Source organism: Xyrauchen texanus, chromosome 6 (genome assembly GCF_025860055.1).
Source record: "Xyrauchen texanus isolate HMW12.3.18 chromosome 6, RBS_HiC_50CHRs, whole genome shotgun sequence".
In the NCBI taxonomy this organism is placed as follows: Eukaryota; Metazoa; Chordata; class Actinopteri; order Cypriniformes; family Catostomidae; genus Xyrauchen; species Xyrauchen texanus.
Window position 1 is genome coordinate 49,271,139 of NC_068281.1, and position 17,095 is coordinate 49,288,233.

The 17,095-nt window shown below is 43.7% G+C and overlaps 1 protein-coding gene across 4 annotated transcripts in view; it reads left to right on the forward strand.

The window, feature by feature from the left end:
* Nucleotides 1–924: 924 nt before the first annotated feature.
* The window catches only part of fggy (FGGY carbohydrate kinase domain containing), a 62,352-nt gene continuing 46,181 nt past the window's right edge, over nucleotides 925–17,095 (forward strand). The window contains exons 1-5 of one of the 4 annotated variants that reach the window (XR_007970688.1): nucleotides 925–1,245; nucleotides 3,099–3,282; nucleotides 6,127–6,238; nucleotides 6,314–6,465; nucleotides 9,236–9,324. Coding sequence is in view for 3 of the 4 variants with exons in the window: in XM_052127896.1 (XP_051983856.1) it covers nucleotides 3,103–3,282; nucleotides 6,127–6,238; nucleotides 6,314–6,465; nucleotides 9,236–9,324 (533 nt within the window). In the remaining variant the exon portion in view is untranslated. Of the gene's footprint in view, nucleotides 1,246–2,097; nucleotides 2,219–3,098; nucleotides 3,283–6,126; nucleotides 6,239–6,313; nucleotides 6,466–9,235; nucleotides 9,325–17,095 lie in introns of those variants that run through there. The other 3 variants (XM_052127896.1, XM_052127898.1, XM_052127897.1) reach the window with 3 other exon arrangements.

Sequence of the window (17,095 nt, forward strand, 5' to 3'; positions counted from 1 at the left end):
TAAATTTAACACCCTATTTGTGGTGGAAAATCTATGGAGACAGAGTCAGAAACTGACAGTTAATGATTTGTTAAAAAGATAAAATAAAAATGACAAAATGTATCTTGACAGATTTAAGGCAGTTATAAAATACATAATGTGTTTTTTCTCTCAGAAAGGTTATTTTTTCAACTTGTAAATGACGTGTTGATGTTTCTCCTCAGGTTCATGTCAAAGTAATGCCTTCTCACACTATCTATGCCCTAAACATAGAGAGGATTCTAGCCAGGCTTTGGCATCCCAGCCACAAAGTGCTGGAGCAGGACCACATCCATCGCCAGCATCTCACCACCAAAGAAAGCCTGCTAGTTAACTGACAGAAGGGCTGAGGTGTTCACTGCACAGTGCATGATGAATTCTAGCTAGGCTTTGGCATCCCAGCCACAAAGTGCTGGAAAATTGCTGGAACACACGATTTTCCTCCGATTTCATCATGCACTGCAGTGCTCAAAATTATCAAATCGATTTGTAATTTCAAGAAGGCACACATGGTATAGAGCGCCATTGCTCTTTGTATATACTAGTATATATTATTAGTCAGAAAAATTATATAGGCTACCTTGTCCCCAATGTTGTGTTTTCAGTTAGGATTTTATACATTTCTAGCTATAATTTGGTTGAAAATAAATACAGTTATATAAAAAAATAATATTGTAAATACACTTTGTTTTGTAAACATTTGTGTTTTTGGCATGGATTTTGTATGCAGATAGTTAAAAACGAGCAAAAAGGATGTAACTGAAGATTTTTTTTATGCCTCTAAACTGACGTTTCTACGGAAGCTCAAATAGGCCTTGCGTTATTATTATTTTTCTAGTTTTCTCTTGATCTCGACATAACAAAGGTTGTTTTCAATAAGGCTATCTGGAGGCAACTGCCAGCTAAACACACTGTTACATAATGGATGACCGAATACGTCATTACTTTGATACTCAAACTAAAATAGCTGTATGTCTCTCAGTCATTGACAACATCCAGATTAGTGTCAGACACCTTAGAAGAAGACTATCACGTCTACAACTTTGTCGTAGACAATACAGTGACTCTGAACGTTTGGTCAATTTCATTGCCAGCCAACTTGAGGGAACGGGACGTCTGCATGACTGCGGTCAAGCCAGCCGCGATTTAGATTCGAGGTACTTTGCGCGCATATTGTGGAAAGCACAGAAAGACGGGCTTCTTGACTCCTGTTGAATGCAGAAGAAAGTGAGTCTTACTATATTGATGAAAAAGCGTTTATTAAGTGTTTGTGATGTGCTGCCTGGTGTTTATTAATATTTTTGATTTAGCCTATGTGAAAGACTCTTGTATAGGGCAGGTGACTATTTTATAACCAAAGTGTAAAAATTTACATAACTTTACATTTATATATTAGCCTACATATAATAAATGTTACTTTTCTGCCAAGGATCTCTCATTGTCCTTCATACCTTATAATAAACTTTGACTTGTAAATCATGTAGGTCAATTCAAACTATAGTTTTTGGAGAAAAAAAAAAAGGCAAAAACAACTTTTTGTTATGTCGAGATTACGAGAAAACGAGACAGAAAAATAATAATAACGCAAGACCTCTTTGAGCTTCCGTACGTTTCTGATTCTTACAGCACATTATTGATTTTAGTCATGACTCAATAACCCTAATGAAAAGAGATAAACATACCACAGCCAAAAGTTGACATAAGCTACTTCGTTGTTAGTCTTTAAAAAACAAACAAACACAAACATACAGGAGGCACACAAATTGCACCCGATTTGTAGAATCCTCTAGTAGTCTAGTGTGTGAGAGTTGTTTTACAAGCTTAAACTGATACATTTAAGAATAGTCCTAGTGATGTTCTGCACGTCTGCAAATACGATCTAGACATAATCGCGCTTCAAATCTGGAAACTGTATTTCAATTTTTTTTTTTAGATACTTCACTGTTAAATCAATCGAATGACGATACTGCTCAAACGAAGAAAGTCCCTTATGTCGTTTTTTGGCCCTTTGTGAAATGTTCACTCGAGCGCGTTTTCTTATTTGTTTAGCATTTCTCGCGTTAGTACTTTTTGGTCGTGCTCGTGCGCCGTAACAGAGAATCCAATGTTCATGAAATTTGTCGTTGTTTTCTTGGTGAAGCTCTTTCTGTAAACTTTGAACTACTGAAACTGGAACACACGATTTCATTCTGCCGGAGAGGTAACGCTTCAGATGAGATGAATATCTCTCAACTGACACATTGAGGCATTCATATTTTGATATCCATGTAGTACACCGTTCAATTGACACTTTTGGAAAATACAAACAAATTGCGAATGGGTGAATCTTAGAGGGAAAAAAAACGTCTCAAGAAATATGCCACTAAAACGGCTTATTTACTTAAAAACAAAGCATACGTAGTTTGCTTAAAGAAAACAAATATTGTTTTTTAGGGCTTTATGATATTATTTCCATTTACCTTACAAATTCTCATGACCGTAACGCAAAATGGTCTTATTCTCATTACTGTAATGCGTCCGGACGTTTCACTTTAGACTAGACGTATGTAATTCTCAGTAGTATTGCTAGATTGCCTACTGTAATACAGTAAATCAAAAGGTCTTAAATTGTTTATAACATTTAATACATCATAAGGACTACAACCATTTAAAACAAACTTTATCATCCGTGTATTTCAAATACTTCAATTTAATCAAATCATTGATACAAATTCTCAAGATTGAGAATTTACTACCTCTTACTCTATGAATTAAACCACCATTATTGTATTTCATAATATGTGTATATATAGGACTTTAATAAAATATTAAGAACAATCAGATGTTAAAAATATTAAACAGAGAAATTCATTACGAGGACATATCCCTACACTTTGAATTTTGGTGGCATTCTTGCCCCAAGCCCCCCTAAACTTCAGAGGCTGATATGTATGATGTATTATTTATCTCCTTTATGTTTTGGGGTGAAATATGGCCAGGACATGTTTTGGATAGGTGTTTTTAGATTCACTTGTATATTTTCTTCATAATATAATAATTGTATGTATATTAATGAGAAGTTGTTTCTACATTTTATCCAGAGAAATGAGCAGCTATTATGTTGGAGTGGACGTGGGCACTGCCAGTGTACGTGCAGCTCTGGTCACGGGAGACGGTCATGTCAAACACATGGCAGAGGAGCCTATTCATATATGGGAACCGTGTGCTGATCATTTTGAACAATCATCTACAGATATTTGGACCAAATGCTGTAGTGTCGTGAAGGTGAGTTAAGATTGGTGAGGAGAAAGAGGATAGTTCACATAAAAATGATAATTCTGTCATCATTTACTTCTTAAACTTGGATGAATTTCTTCTGTGAAACGCAAACAAACATTTTTTGAAGGATGTATGAGGTGGTTTTGTCCATACAATGAAAGTAAAAAAAACTGTTAAGCTCCAAAAAAGAACATAATGGCAGCAAAAATTTAATCCGTACGAGAGGTTTAATCCATGTCTTCTGAACAAGCTGAGTAACAAAGCAAAAAAAAATTCACCAAATAGTTTACTTAAATCCAGCTCTCCTATTCATGAGAGAGGATCATTCATGTGTCCTCACACTTGATGCATACACACTTGCATGCTCACAGGAGTTCTGATGTGTGCACAATACAACTGGAAGTTCGACCAGATTTTTTGCTTTGTTTCTAACCCAAACTGATTGTATCACCTCAGAAAGTAGTAAACCTGTAGTAAAATGCTCAAGTCAAATGGATTTATGTCTTTTTTGGAGCTTGAAAGTTTTGGACCTATTGATTTGCATTGTCATACATCCTTCAAAAAACATCTGTTTGTGTTTTCACAAGGAAAGAAAGCAATAAAAGTTGAATGTAAATGATGAGAGAATTATTTTTTTTTAGGTGAATCTTTCCTTTAAGCCACAAACTGCAAACAAGCTTCCAATCCTCCACTGAGCTCATAAATGTACATCTTAAATTAAAGGAAAAAAAGAAACAACTAAAGTGTTTTCTCAATTTTGCCCATTTGTTTCCATAGGAAATATGAATACACTGTCGGTTTGTTGGTTATTCCGTTCTAAAGACAAATACAAGAAAACCCATATACAGTGCATTATATTACATAATATTAAAGCAAGTAAACATTTTTTTGTAATTAATATTTTTTATTAAATCTTACAATAATAAAGAAAAGTAAAAACATATATATACACACACAAACAACATTTAAACCCCACGACCACCCTTCCCGCTCCCATTCCTCAACATTGCCTTCAAACAAACGCGAGTAGATATACAGAAAAAAGCACACAAACAAAAACGTGTATATATATATATAATAATCATACTCAACCAAAACTACAATTCTCTCTCCACGCACCACAATGAAAGCCCTCCAAAAACTCAAAATAATTGCCCCATTTCCAGACAAACAATTTTAATCCATCTTCCCAATTTCACCTCTTCAAAAGCAGCCACCCTCCCCATATCTGTGCACCACTCCAGAAATGGGGGCACACCAGCTGACCTCCAACCCCTCAAAATAATCTGCCTGGCGATCATCACACAGGTCAGAACCCAATTCTCTATGAGAGTATTCCCCACATCGATGACCACCCTATCACATAAAACACAAAGTCTGGAGCAAAAAGAAACCTGAGTGCCCACCACGTCACACACAAATTCTTAACCTTCAACCAGAAATTTTGGATTTCAATACACCACCAAAAAACATGGGCCGTGTCTCCATCCTGTGACTGGCATCGCCAGCAGGAGGGTGTGTCTTTAAGACCAAGCCTATACAATCTAGAGGGGGTCCAATAAAATCTATGTGTAATCTTGAGTTGCATAAGATGCACCCTTGCATCTCTAGATGCAGACTTTAGTTTTTTTGTAATTTAAAATGTTTTATTGATTCAAAGAAAAAAATCACAACAGAGAAAAACACAACACATAAACACAGAATCAACATTTAACTTTTAACCTTCAGTAATATCCCTCCCCAAACACCAGCCTCACCCTAACCCCAACGAACACCTTCTTGGTCACATAAAATAATACACACACAAACAAACAAAAATAAATAAATAAAATATATAATAAACATACATAATTAAACTAAACTATTTTCTCCTTATCCCTTTCCCGAGTGTCCCCCAAAACCGCCAAATACCTAAACCACTTCCTGAAAAACAAGTCCCCATACCCCAGCCTTCTACCTGCCATCCACATCCTCAATAGCTGCCACCCTCCCCATCTCCGCACACCACTCTGGAAATTGCCCCAAACATCAGTGCAAAAGCGATCTTCCGTTGATGTAAGAGTTTCTTGCATTCCTTGAATCGATCATGTTTCCCTCTTGTCGAATTTGCAAAGTCTGGGAACATGAAAATGCTGTGGTTTTTCCAAGAAAGCCTTCCTTTACTCCTTGCCTCACGTAACACAAGCTCTTTATCGGATGTTCTCAGAAATTTGGCCTGAATTTCTGTCTTCCTCCGTGGATCTGCGAGCCGGGACACTTGTGAGCTCACTTGATTTCCAGTTTATGGCCTGTTATGTCGAGCAGACTCCACTAGGAATTTCACGATATCTCGGCCTACCTCATGCTCAGGAATTCCAACAATTCGGACGTTGTTTCGCCTATTACGATTCCCAAATCCTCCAGTTTTTCTCCAAAAACATTCCAAGTCTATCTGGGTTGCTAGCGGATTAACAGCTAATTCCCTCTCCTATGACTCCAGATAAGCGATCTGTCTCTCGATCCTTGTAACCTTGTATCGAATCTCACCAGTTTATGATACAAAAATAATAAAAAACTAGCAAAGTGCACAGAGCTTGTCATTCACATGTCTGACCCTTGCATGCTGCCACTCAACTCAAGCAAGCAAGTTTAATTTGAAACAAAGATAGCACAAGTACACTTTTCAAACCAAAATTGTCAGTAAAAGACTTTTGTTAGGTTTGAAATGCTAAAACAATAGAAACAGTGTTTACAATGAACACATCATGTATTGTGGCACTTTGTGGTTGTTAAATGTTAGTTTAACATGTCCATATGATGAACTTCACCTTTGATTGATTATATTTACAGATTATATGCATGTTTTTTTAGAAAGTAACTCAGGACATTGATCCAAATGCTGTTCGAGGAATTGGATTTGATGCCACCTGTTCTTTAGTAGCTCTGGATGGAAACTTCCAGCCTGTGGCTGTCAATCAAACTGGTGAGATGAGTTTTATAAGACATGTGTCCAAGCAATTACTGGAACATTCATGTTTGATTCAACATTCTCTTGCAGGTTTGAAAGAGAGGAATGTTTTGATGTGGATGGACCATCGTGCTGCAGAACAAGCCTCTCGCATCACAGCCATGAATCATAAAGTCCTGCAGGGGGTCGGTGGTGTGATGTCACCTGAAATGCAGCCACCTAAATTACTGTGGCTCAAAGAGGTGTAATATGTCACTGTAAAGGCCGAAACATTACAGTACTTCATGCAAGTACGTGAACGCAGACGCGAGCTCTTGGCCAACGGATGGCCTATGCTTGGTCTCTTTGAATAAACTTTACGTGTGCTCTTTCATTGCTGTGGCGATTACCAACCTCATACCTAGAGGTCGACTGATATTGGTTTTTTTCAGGCCGATGCCGATCTTTTGAAATCTGGGTCGGCCGATGGCCGATTACTGCTGCCGAATTATTTTGTCCGATATTTGGCCTATATGTGCTTGTTTTTAACCTCTTATTTGAAAGATAAAATGTAACACAAATAATTACTTAAGATTGACAACATTTCTCAACAAATACATTTATTGAACACTTGACCAATCTGCACTTGTAGACTTAAATAAAAAATGTATAATATAAAAACATATTGTATAAATAATGTATAACAAATATATTAAACAAAGCAGGTGTTACGATCTGCTTATCGATCCGGTACTTTAACGGTATTCTTAACGGTTCTTTTTGTTTTTTATATATATATATTACACAAAGATAAACGTTATATAGGCACAGTGATTTAATTTCAGGAAGGTCTACTAACATTACTGTTCAGGTGTGGTGTAAAAATAAATCTAATAAAGTAATCAATTGTAAAATAACACTGCATAGTTTATCATAGATAGATAGATTAATGCTTATTAGTGCAGAAGTTATTCATTCAAGAACTGTAAGTGATTTTCTCTTTGCCTTTTGTTGTTTGATTCGCAGTAATGGCTCAATCGTCAGCATGTTTATTAGACAGCTTCCCCTTTAAGACTGAGTCTAATAGGCTCCTGATGCAGCATATTTTCTCCCAACTATTTCCATAACTACGTCCATTTAAGACATAAACTGTGTTTAAGTGAATCTCCAAGCCGGACGTTTTGACATATTTTTGTATATAGTTGATCCACATGAAACCCAAAGTAGCCTATACTTTGCTTGTCTCGTTGCTGTCTGTTTCGGAGCGCGCGCCGCCTTGGTAACGGTATCTCTTGCGCTCTTTTTATTATTAAACGCGTCCCACAATTTAGCATCAGTAGCTAGACTGCATTTTACAACAATCACCGATCGTGCTGATTCTGATGTTAAGTTTGAGTTTTAGGGGGAAATGTCAGTGCACCGCTGTGAAGGGAAGGAAGTTGTGCTAGACAGAATGCGGCTTATGTATAAATATTCTTTTTATAATCTTTGGAAGGCGAAATCTAAAATAAAATCAGACTAATATCACAGATCTAAACCAGGCTATGTTTGAATGTTTAGTTCTGTCCTCCGCCATCACTCATTAAACAGGGCTCATGTTGTGCTCGCTGTGGCACCGCGTGAGGGAGATCTCTCTCTCTCCGACTGCGAATAGCTAAATTGCATCACAGAGATCGGTTTCATATTATTATACATAGAAATGGCTGGCGAGATAAAAATAACTTTGTCTTTATAGCAATAATAAATGTATTTTCTTAATTTCTGAAGTACCGACAGCAGAACCGATAACGTCTGAGCTTACCAAAGCCAGTCCTTCAATAGCCTATAGTGCATTGGTGTATTTTTTTATTACTTATTTCTCTGCATTGAGTGACAACCCTCTCATATATAAGACACACAAACAGAACAAATAAAAGTCTCAGATTCACTGTCTGTAATTGCAAAATTCTTGCTTACTTGTGGCATGATAGCAACCCTTCTGCTGTGATAATGCAACTTCAACTACGCTATCAATATCCAAAGTAGCCGAATGTCATGCTGTCTATCGCGTTTGTCGCGTTTTTTCTTGAAGTTGGCAGTAACATATACAAAGTTTTTAATTAAATATAAAGAAGTTATACAAATTTAATCCTTACCGTTTTCTCCAAGGAACTTAGCTCCTTCCTTAGGCACTGGATGAGGTCTGCTCACTCTGCTTGAAAATGACTCTAGGGGCAGCGTGCGTCGAACACGTGTTCCACAACAACACTAGGCTGCCCACAGATGCGCCTGCCTTAAAAAATGCTAAAAATCGGCCGATTAATCGGTCGACCTCTACTCATACCTCAAAGGGGCGATATTGTTATTTATTTTTTTTCTTAATTTTGATGCTAGGGGTATTCATTGAAGTTTGCTCTTAATAACAATAATAAAACATTCTTATGATCAGTCACATTTAAACAACATTACCGAATCACAAAGATTTGACTCTGTGGTCCGGTGTTTTATGAAGTAAAAAGCCATCCTAATATGACTGGATATCCATAGCTAGTTATGTCATCTCCGCTGAGGATGCCTTTCCATTTCTTCCTGGCTTGGACAAATCTGTCCTGTAGTTGTATCCATTTTCTCTTTACAGTGTCGTTATCAGAATTTAGGGAAGCTGCAATTTCTTGCCAAGCATTTTCAATCTCAGTTTTATTTGAATGGAGAGGGGACAAGGAGTTGTAAATATGTTTGTATAATCTAACTTGTTCAACAAGACTCTCCTTAAATTACTGCTCCATGACAGTTGGTGATTAAAAACATAAAATCCGCTCAAGTGCCCCTTGTGGCAATGCAGAGAATGCAGCACGTACTTGCATTGGGTTATGAATTGAGCGCTGACACATTTCACTATGCAACGATGCGTGGAATCGAGCTTGCGTAGCAAGGTGCGTTTGCGTTCTTGCGTGAAGTATGTTTGGGACTTAAGGAATAGTGCATGTTCTGGATAGTAAGTATACCTCTTTCATTTGCATTCCTTGTTTTTCATTTTATTTTAATTGGGATTAGAATCTGCGAGAAAGTTGTTGGAAAGAAACCGCACATTTCTTTGACCTTCCAGACTTTCTGTCATGGAAAGCTACGGGGTCCTTAGTGAGGTAAGGAACCTACAAATCCCCTCAAATAAAAAAAAAAAATGGTTTTTCATAATTAAATAAAAAATGAGCATTACAGCAATGCAAAATAATCCTATTCTCATTACTGTAATGTGAAAAAGAATGGTCATGGTCAGTGTTGGTTGTAATCTGATTACAAAGTTACTAGTTACTGTAATCGAATTTTAAAAGGTAGTTTAAAACATTACATTTCAAATGATTGTAATGAGATTACAGTTACTGACTTCATTAAGGTAATTTTAGGTATATTTGTCTTTTTTTTTTTTTTTTTCAAATTAATATCTTTTTATTTGGGGGTATTTAGCATATTTCTAAAATAAATTATGTATATTAAATGTTAAAATGTGAGTTAATTAGTTCATTCAGTGCAGTCATAAAGTATTCAAACACCTTTATTTTTTCACATTTTGTTATGTTGCAGCCTTATGCTAAAATGTTTTAAAAACAAGAATTTACAGCAATCTCCACTCCATACACCAAAATGACATACAGCAAAAACCAGATTTTTTGTTACTTTGCGAATGTATTAAAAATAAAAAACTGAAATATCACAGGAGAGATTGTAGCAGGTAGTTGAATTTTGGAATAAAATTCATTTGAATAACATTAACCTTCCCAGTCATAGATAAATGTAATGAAGCCCACCTGCCCACATCACTTGAAAACCTTTTTGTTAAGGGGTCAAAATTAACTCTAATCAGACAAATTTGCTGGGAATAAAATACCCAAATACTTAACGCCCTGTTTGGGCCACTGAATAGCGCCCAGCTAAAAAAACGTTACTGGGCAGTATGCTGTCAGAGACAAAGCCTCAGATTTACACCACTTAACTCAGTATCCTGAGAACGTATCGGTTACCTAACGTAACCTCGGTTCTCTCTAGATGAGGGAACGAGTATTGCGTAAGCTAGCTTACGCTACGGGAAAGATTCATCTTTTCTGAGATATTGAAGCCAAAAAATTATCCTTAATTTTTGTATCCATTGTCAACGCAGTGCGGCAGCTGCAGACCTTGAGCGGGCTAGCTAGCGAGCTCATAGGTTGCTCTGCGGCAACTGCTGCAGCCTATAGACGAGCTTGGGCTGAACTCGCATCCAATGAGAGGCGTCCGCGGCTCACTGCATCAAAGCCCGCCAAAAAGGGCGTGACTAGAGTGCATATAAGCGTAGTTCGTAGGCTGGAACCCTGGTTTTCATTGACTGAAGCTGAAAAGTCGCCGTGGGCGCTGAAGCACGGCCGGCTACGCAATACTCGTTCCCTCATCTAGAGAGAACCGAGGTTACGTTAGGTAACCGATACGTTCTCTACGAGAGGTTCTCTCGTGATATGTAAGCTAGCTTACGCTCACGGAACCCATTGTCAACGCCGTCGCGCCAAGCATCCACTGTATAAGCCCCAGGGAATTAAGGGGGACCCGGGGAGCCCTTATGAGTGGGGAAATAATATTTGGCCGGCAAGAATGCGGGTCATTGATTGTGTAATACATAAGCACATAGTAGGACGGAACGACAGAGCGGCGGTGCCGGTCTGTGTGGAATGTGTCCCATCAGTGCAGCTCACCAGGGGAGCTGTAGCGTATTAAACCGCTAGTAGTTTTGCCTGCAGAGCGGGCACTTCCATATTGTAAAATCTGACAAAGGTGGAGGGGAAGTCCATCCCGCTGCCACACATATGTCGTGAATGGAAATTCCGCTGGACCATGCCCACGAGGATGCCATGCCTCTAGTGGAGTGAGCCCTAATGCCCAACGGGCATGGCAGGTCTTTTGACGCGTATGCAGCAGCAATAGCGTCCACTATCCATCTAGATAGTGTCTGTTTCGAGGCGGCGAGACCTTTGGTGCGCCCTCGAACGAAACGAAAAGCTGCTCGAGCGTCTGAAAGCAGCGGAGCGTGCAGTATACAATCTCAGTGCTCTGACCGGGCAAAGGAGATTGGCGTCGCGTCGCTATCCGGTGCTGGCAGCGCCGATAGGGAAATGACCTGTGCTCTGAAAGGAGTACCGATCACCTTGGGAACATAGCCGTGTCTAGGCTTTAAAATGACCTTGGAGTCACTTGGTCCAAACTCAAGACACGCAGCGCTGACAGACAGCGCGTGAAGGTCTCCCACACGCTTGACTGATGACAGGGCAGTCAGAAAACGGTTTTGAGTGAAAGGTATTTCAAATCCACGGATTGAAGTGGTTCGAAAGGGGGCTTTCATAGTTTCGAGAACTATAGAAAGATCCCAGATAGGAACCGATGGGGGCGCGGGGTTCATCCTTCTAGCTCCCTGAGGAAGCGGATGACCAGCTCGCTTTTACCTCCATGACTGGCCGTGCAGGGTTCAGCGAACGCGCAACGGCCGCCACATACACTTTGAGCGTGGATGGGGATCTGCCCTCATCCAGCAGCTCTTGTAGAAATACTGAGCAGCGACAACACCCCACATGTCCGTGGGTCCAGGTCTCTGTCGGTGCACCATTTTGAGAACACAGACCATTTTGACGCATAGAGTCTTCTCGTGGAAGGGGCTCTAGCGTGTATGATGGTGTTTATTACTCCTTCTGGCAGAGCGACGGGTAGTCGCTGATCACCCACGCATGCAGCCCAGCGCTCTGGGTGGGGATGCCAGATTGTGCCGCGAGCTTGAGAGAGGAGATCTGCTCTCACTGGGATGGGCCACGGCGCTGTCAGTGACAGCTGCGTAAGCTCCGGAACCATGTCTGATTCTCCCAACGCGGGCTATGAGGAGCACCGAGTGACGCTGCTTCCTGATCCTCTGCATTACCTGTGGCAATAGCGAGACGGGAGGGAAGGCGTAAAGCGGGCGCCTGGGCCAGTCCTGGGCCAGCTGCCCTCGCTGAGAAAAATACTGGGCAGTGAGAGTTCTCTTTGGACGCAAAGAGGTCTATCTCTGCTCTGCCGAATAGGTGCCATAACGCCTGGACTGTTTGAGCGTGCAGGGACCATTCCCCTGGGGAATATTGTCTCTGGACAGTCTGTCCGGGCCGTCGCTCAGGTGGCCTGGCACGCGCGTCGCCCTCAGCGAGCGCAGGTGGCACTGGGACCAACTCAGTATGCGCTTTGTCAGATGGAAGAGGTTCCTGGATCTGACACCGCCCTGACGGTTTAGGTAGGATACCACAGATCTGTTGTCCGAACGGACCAGGACGTGGTGACCCTGAATGACCGGGAGAAAGCGACGAGCCGCACTCGACCGCTATCATTTCCAGACAATTTATGTGAAGGAGCTTTTCCTGAACTGACCATAGGCCGAAAACCGGAGAGCCCTCGCAGACCGCGCTCCAACCCGTGTTGGACGCCGCCTGTCGAGATGACTTTTCGGCGAGATACAGCTCCCATTGTCACTCCCCGCTGATACCATTCGCCACTGTCCAGGGCTGCAGAGCTGATATGCAGGTCTGAGTCACCTTGATGGGCTGGCGGCCTGTGGCCCAAGCCCGGCGAGACGCCGGGTGTTTAGCCAATGCTGAAGCGGGCGATGTGCAGTAAACCCAGCTGAAGTACTGCTGCGGCTGAGGCCATGTAACCTAGCAGTCTCTGGAATTTCTTCAGAGGCGTGAGGCTGTTCATCTGAAAAGATGCGGCTAGTCGCTGAACACGGCGCGCGCGCTGTGTAGATAAGCGAGCCATCATTGCCACGGAGTCTAGTTCTATTCCCAGGAAGGAAATGGTCTGACTGGGCTGTAGTGAGCTCTTGGTCCAATTGACTGCAAGACCCAAACTGTTCAGATGGCTGAGGAGAACTGCTCTGTGAGACAGAAGCTCCATATGTGACTGAGCCATAATCAGCCAGTCGTCCAAATAGTTCAGAATTCGCAAACCCTGACTCCGCAGGGGTGCGAGCGCCGCATCCATGCACTTCGTGAAAGTACGGGTGCTAAGGACAGGCCGAACGGAAGGACGGTGTATTGATAAACCTGGCCGCCGGCGTAATCTCAAGAATGGCCTGTGACGGGATTTATCTGAATCTGAAAGTATGCATCTTTCAGATCGAGAGAAATAAACCAGTCCCCTGGCGCATCATGCGCGAGGAGTTTCCTGATTGTAAGCATTTTGAACGGTCTTTTGCAAGCACCTTGTTCAAAACCCTGAGATCTAATATGGGTCTGAGGCCGCCGTCTTTCTTGGGAACAAGAAAATAACGGCTGTAAAGCCCCGACTCGCTCAGAGAGGGTGGCACTTTTTCTATGGCCCTTTTGCACAGAAGGCTTGTTATTTCTGAACGAAGCATGCACGCTGCTTCCGTGTTCACAGTGGTTTCGAGCCAGCTCTGAAGCTGAGGGGCGGCGATCGAACTGTAGCAAATAGCCCTGTTGTATTGTGCTTAACACCCACTTGGATATCCCTGGAATAGCTTCCCACGCTTTGAAGCGTAACGCTAGAGGGTGAATGGCCAATTCGCTCTGATTGTCGCGACACAGAGCTGAACAAAATGTGTGAGCTGCTTAGTGTGTTCATGCATGATTGCTCGCAGACAGCATGAACAGGCTGTTTTGTGAGTGACTTCCGATTGGAATGAATGGGGAAAGAGTCACATCTGTTACGTGATGCGCAAGCATAGTCATGGGCACGGGACTTACACACAGAGGAATGGTTGCTGGTCGTGTAACAGAGCCGGCAGAGAATGGCGCACGCACGCATTTGTGGGCGCATTTATTGATTCTAGCGCTCGAGCGGTTCGTGAATCGCTTTATGTGAGCGTGCTCTGGTGGGGACACGAGACATGCAGTGCTTGTGTGCAGAAGTGAACACTGGATTGTGGGCACATTTTCTACACATAGGGCTGGTCGTGTGACAGAGCGGGCAGAGAATGGGCGCGCGACGCATTTGTGGGCGCCTTCATTGACTCTGACGCTCGAGCGGTTCGTGAACAGCTTTATGAGAGCGTGCTCTGATAGGGGCACGGGATGTGTTATGCTTGTGTGTAGGGGCTGAACACTGGGTTGTGGGCACTTTTTCTACACATAAGACATGTTTGCTCTTTACAAGATTTATTTGGGTCGCCGTGAAAACGGCGTTTGAGTGCAGGCAAGCGGGCAGTGTCACCGGCTTGTTGGCTGCTAAATTCACCACTGTAGTAGCCTGAGAGAAGGGGACTGACAGGGGTAAAGTTTTGACAGTGGTCCGCCGCGGCGGACTGAGCCGTCGTATGTTCAACACAGTTAGGAAGACTTCGCTGCTCGGGTTTCAGCGCTACCTTAGATCGAGGCCCGCGGGGAGGCGGTCTGCGGCGGCTGTCTGAGCGCTGACGAGGGCGGCCGCCCTGTCGACGCTGAGAAGTCTGGAGATTGTTGAACTGGGCGCTGTGAAGAGGCTCGTGCAGGAGGCTGATCACGTGAGCGGCCTGCAGAGGAGCTTAGCGACGCCGGCAGGAAGAGGTTCATGGCTTGGGTGGCTTTCTGGACTTCTGAGAAGCGGTCAACAATGCCACTCACCGCGGAGCCGAAGAGACCGGTTGGAGAGAGCGGTGCGTTGAGGAACGTGGAGCGCTCTGCTTCTCCCATGTCGGCTAGTGTTAGCCATAAGTGTCTCTCGGTCACAGTCAGCGAGGCCATGCACTTCCCTAGAGCTTGGGCTGCAGCTTTGGTAGCGCAAGGGCGCAGGTCTGTCGCGCCGTAGATCAGTAACAGCCTCTGGGTGCCTGCCTTTCTCATCCCACTCCGAAGAAGGTCTGCTTGTAGGATCTGTAAAACGGCCATTGAGTGCAGAGCAGATGCGCTTGGCCGGGCGGCGGAATAGGCGCGCCAACATAGGCGAAGTCGCTCTGCAGGCCTTAGACGGGAGCACAGGCTTGGAACGCCATCTCGCGGAGGGCGGACAAAGGTGTGCTGCTACCGAGTCCTCGACCGGGGATGGAGGAGTAGCCTCTCTCAGTGGCGCCGCCCACCGACGCGAGAGAGGTGGAGACGTGTGAACGGGTCCTGGCTGAAAACGGAGCGCTCCACGACTTTGCAAGCTCCGTATGTAATTCCGGCAGGAAGGGAGCGCCCGGCCGCGGGTGTAGAGCGGCGATGGCTTTGAAGAAAGCAGCCGCCGAAGTCTGTTGGGTGCCTGCTCAGGGGCGGTGACCATTCGAGCCCGAGGCGGTCGACGGCCTGTGTGAGGAGGCGTGTTAACTCCCCTTCGACCCGGCGCCGGTCCTGCTGGATTCCTGGGCTGAGGAGGAGGCTTGGGAGCCTGTCCACTCCTCGCTGTCCGAAGCCATGATGGAACAGCAGCCCTTATCCTCCGCCGTCATCCGAGATGGCAGCAGTGCGGCCGCCGGGCGGCAACTGCGCGTCCCGGGGGCGGGAGGGTGAAAGCGATGCTCGAGGGAGAGGCTCGGCGAGGCAGTCGCTTCAACCACAGTTTCCGCAGCCTTTGTGAGCGGCGCTTCTTCCTGCGCGGCTGAGGGTAGGCGGCGCGGCGGTTTCTGCTTTGATCGCTCGAAGTCGAGCCCGCAGGGTCGACATCGGTAGCTCCTCGCAGAAATCGCGATCCGCCCTCAGTGAGGGCGAGCTCTGCGTGCCCCAGTCCCAGGCAGAGAGCGCAGATGATGTGGCGGTCTCCTGTGCTGAGAAGGGCGCGACATGAGGCGCAAGTGGAGCGAGGCATCTTGAAAAGACGCCGTACTCTTTTGTGAATAGTTCGTGAGAACTAGCTTGCTTAATAAAAGGATACGCCGTCGGATGGCGTAGCTCACAGGATGGCTGAAGGTGGCTGAGACGGCCGGCTTCTTCTAGCGCTGTCCACGCTTGCTAGATGCCCCTCAAACGGCGACGCGGCTTCCAGGTCAGCGATGCGGAGAGCTTCGCTGAAGAGATGAAAATCAGGGTTCCAGCCTACGAACTACGCTTATATGCACTCTAGTCACGCCCTTTTGGCGGGCTTTGATGCAGTGAGCGCGCGGACGCTTCTCATTGGATGCGAGTTCGCCCAAGCTCGTCTATAGGCTGCAGCAGTTGCCGCAGAGCAACCTATGAGCTCGCTAGCTAGCCCGCTCAAGGTCTGCAGCTGCCGCACTGCGTTGACAATGGATACAAAAATTAAGGATAATTTTTTGGCTTCAATATCTCAGAAAAGATGAATCTTTCCCGTAGCGTAAGCTAGCTTACGCAATACGAGAGAACCTCTCGTAAGAGAACTCAGAAAAGATATTAACAATTCTGTGAAGGCAAGGCATAGATCTAGTGGCTTTGGAGACGAAAAGTAAAATATCACCGTAAAGAAAATACCTATGCGCCACACCTCCCACCACCACCAATGGTTCCAGGGCAAGACAGATGAATATTTCGTTGTACTACTGCTACCGGGTGTCTATAAAGTAACCCATTCCAAACAATAAATATACTCCCGAGCCCATATATTTCCAAAATCTTAAAAAGATAATCCCAATCTACCATATCAAGCGGCTTTTCTGTTTCAAGTGAGATGGGAGTGACTGGAGTCTGATCATTCGCCACTGACCACATGATATTGATGAAACGACTAATGTTATTAGATGAACTGCTGCGCGAGTAAACCCCACCTGATCTATATGTATAAGAGATGTCATAACTTAATCAGTCAGCCAGAATTTTTGACAATACTTTAACGTCTAGCTGGATCAGGGAAACTGGACAGCAACTTTAACACTCGCCTGGATCTTTGTCCTTTTTAATGTATCAGACTGATCCAGACTTGTGTCTAGGTTGGCGGAAGCCTTCCATTTCCTAATGATTCCGTATAAACTTCTAGCAAACATGGAGCCAATTCTGTAGCATAAGA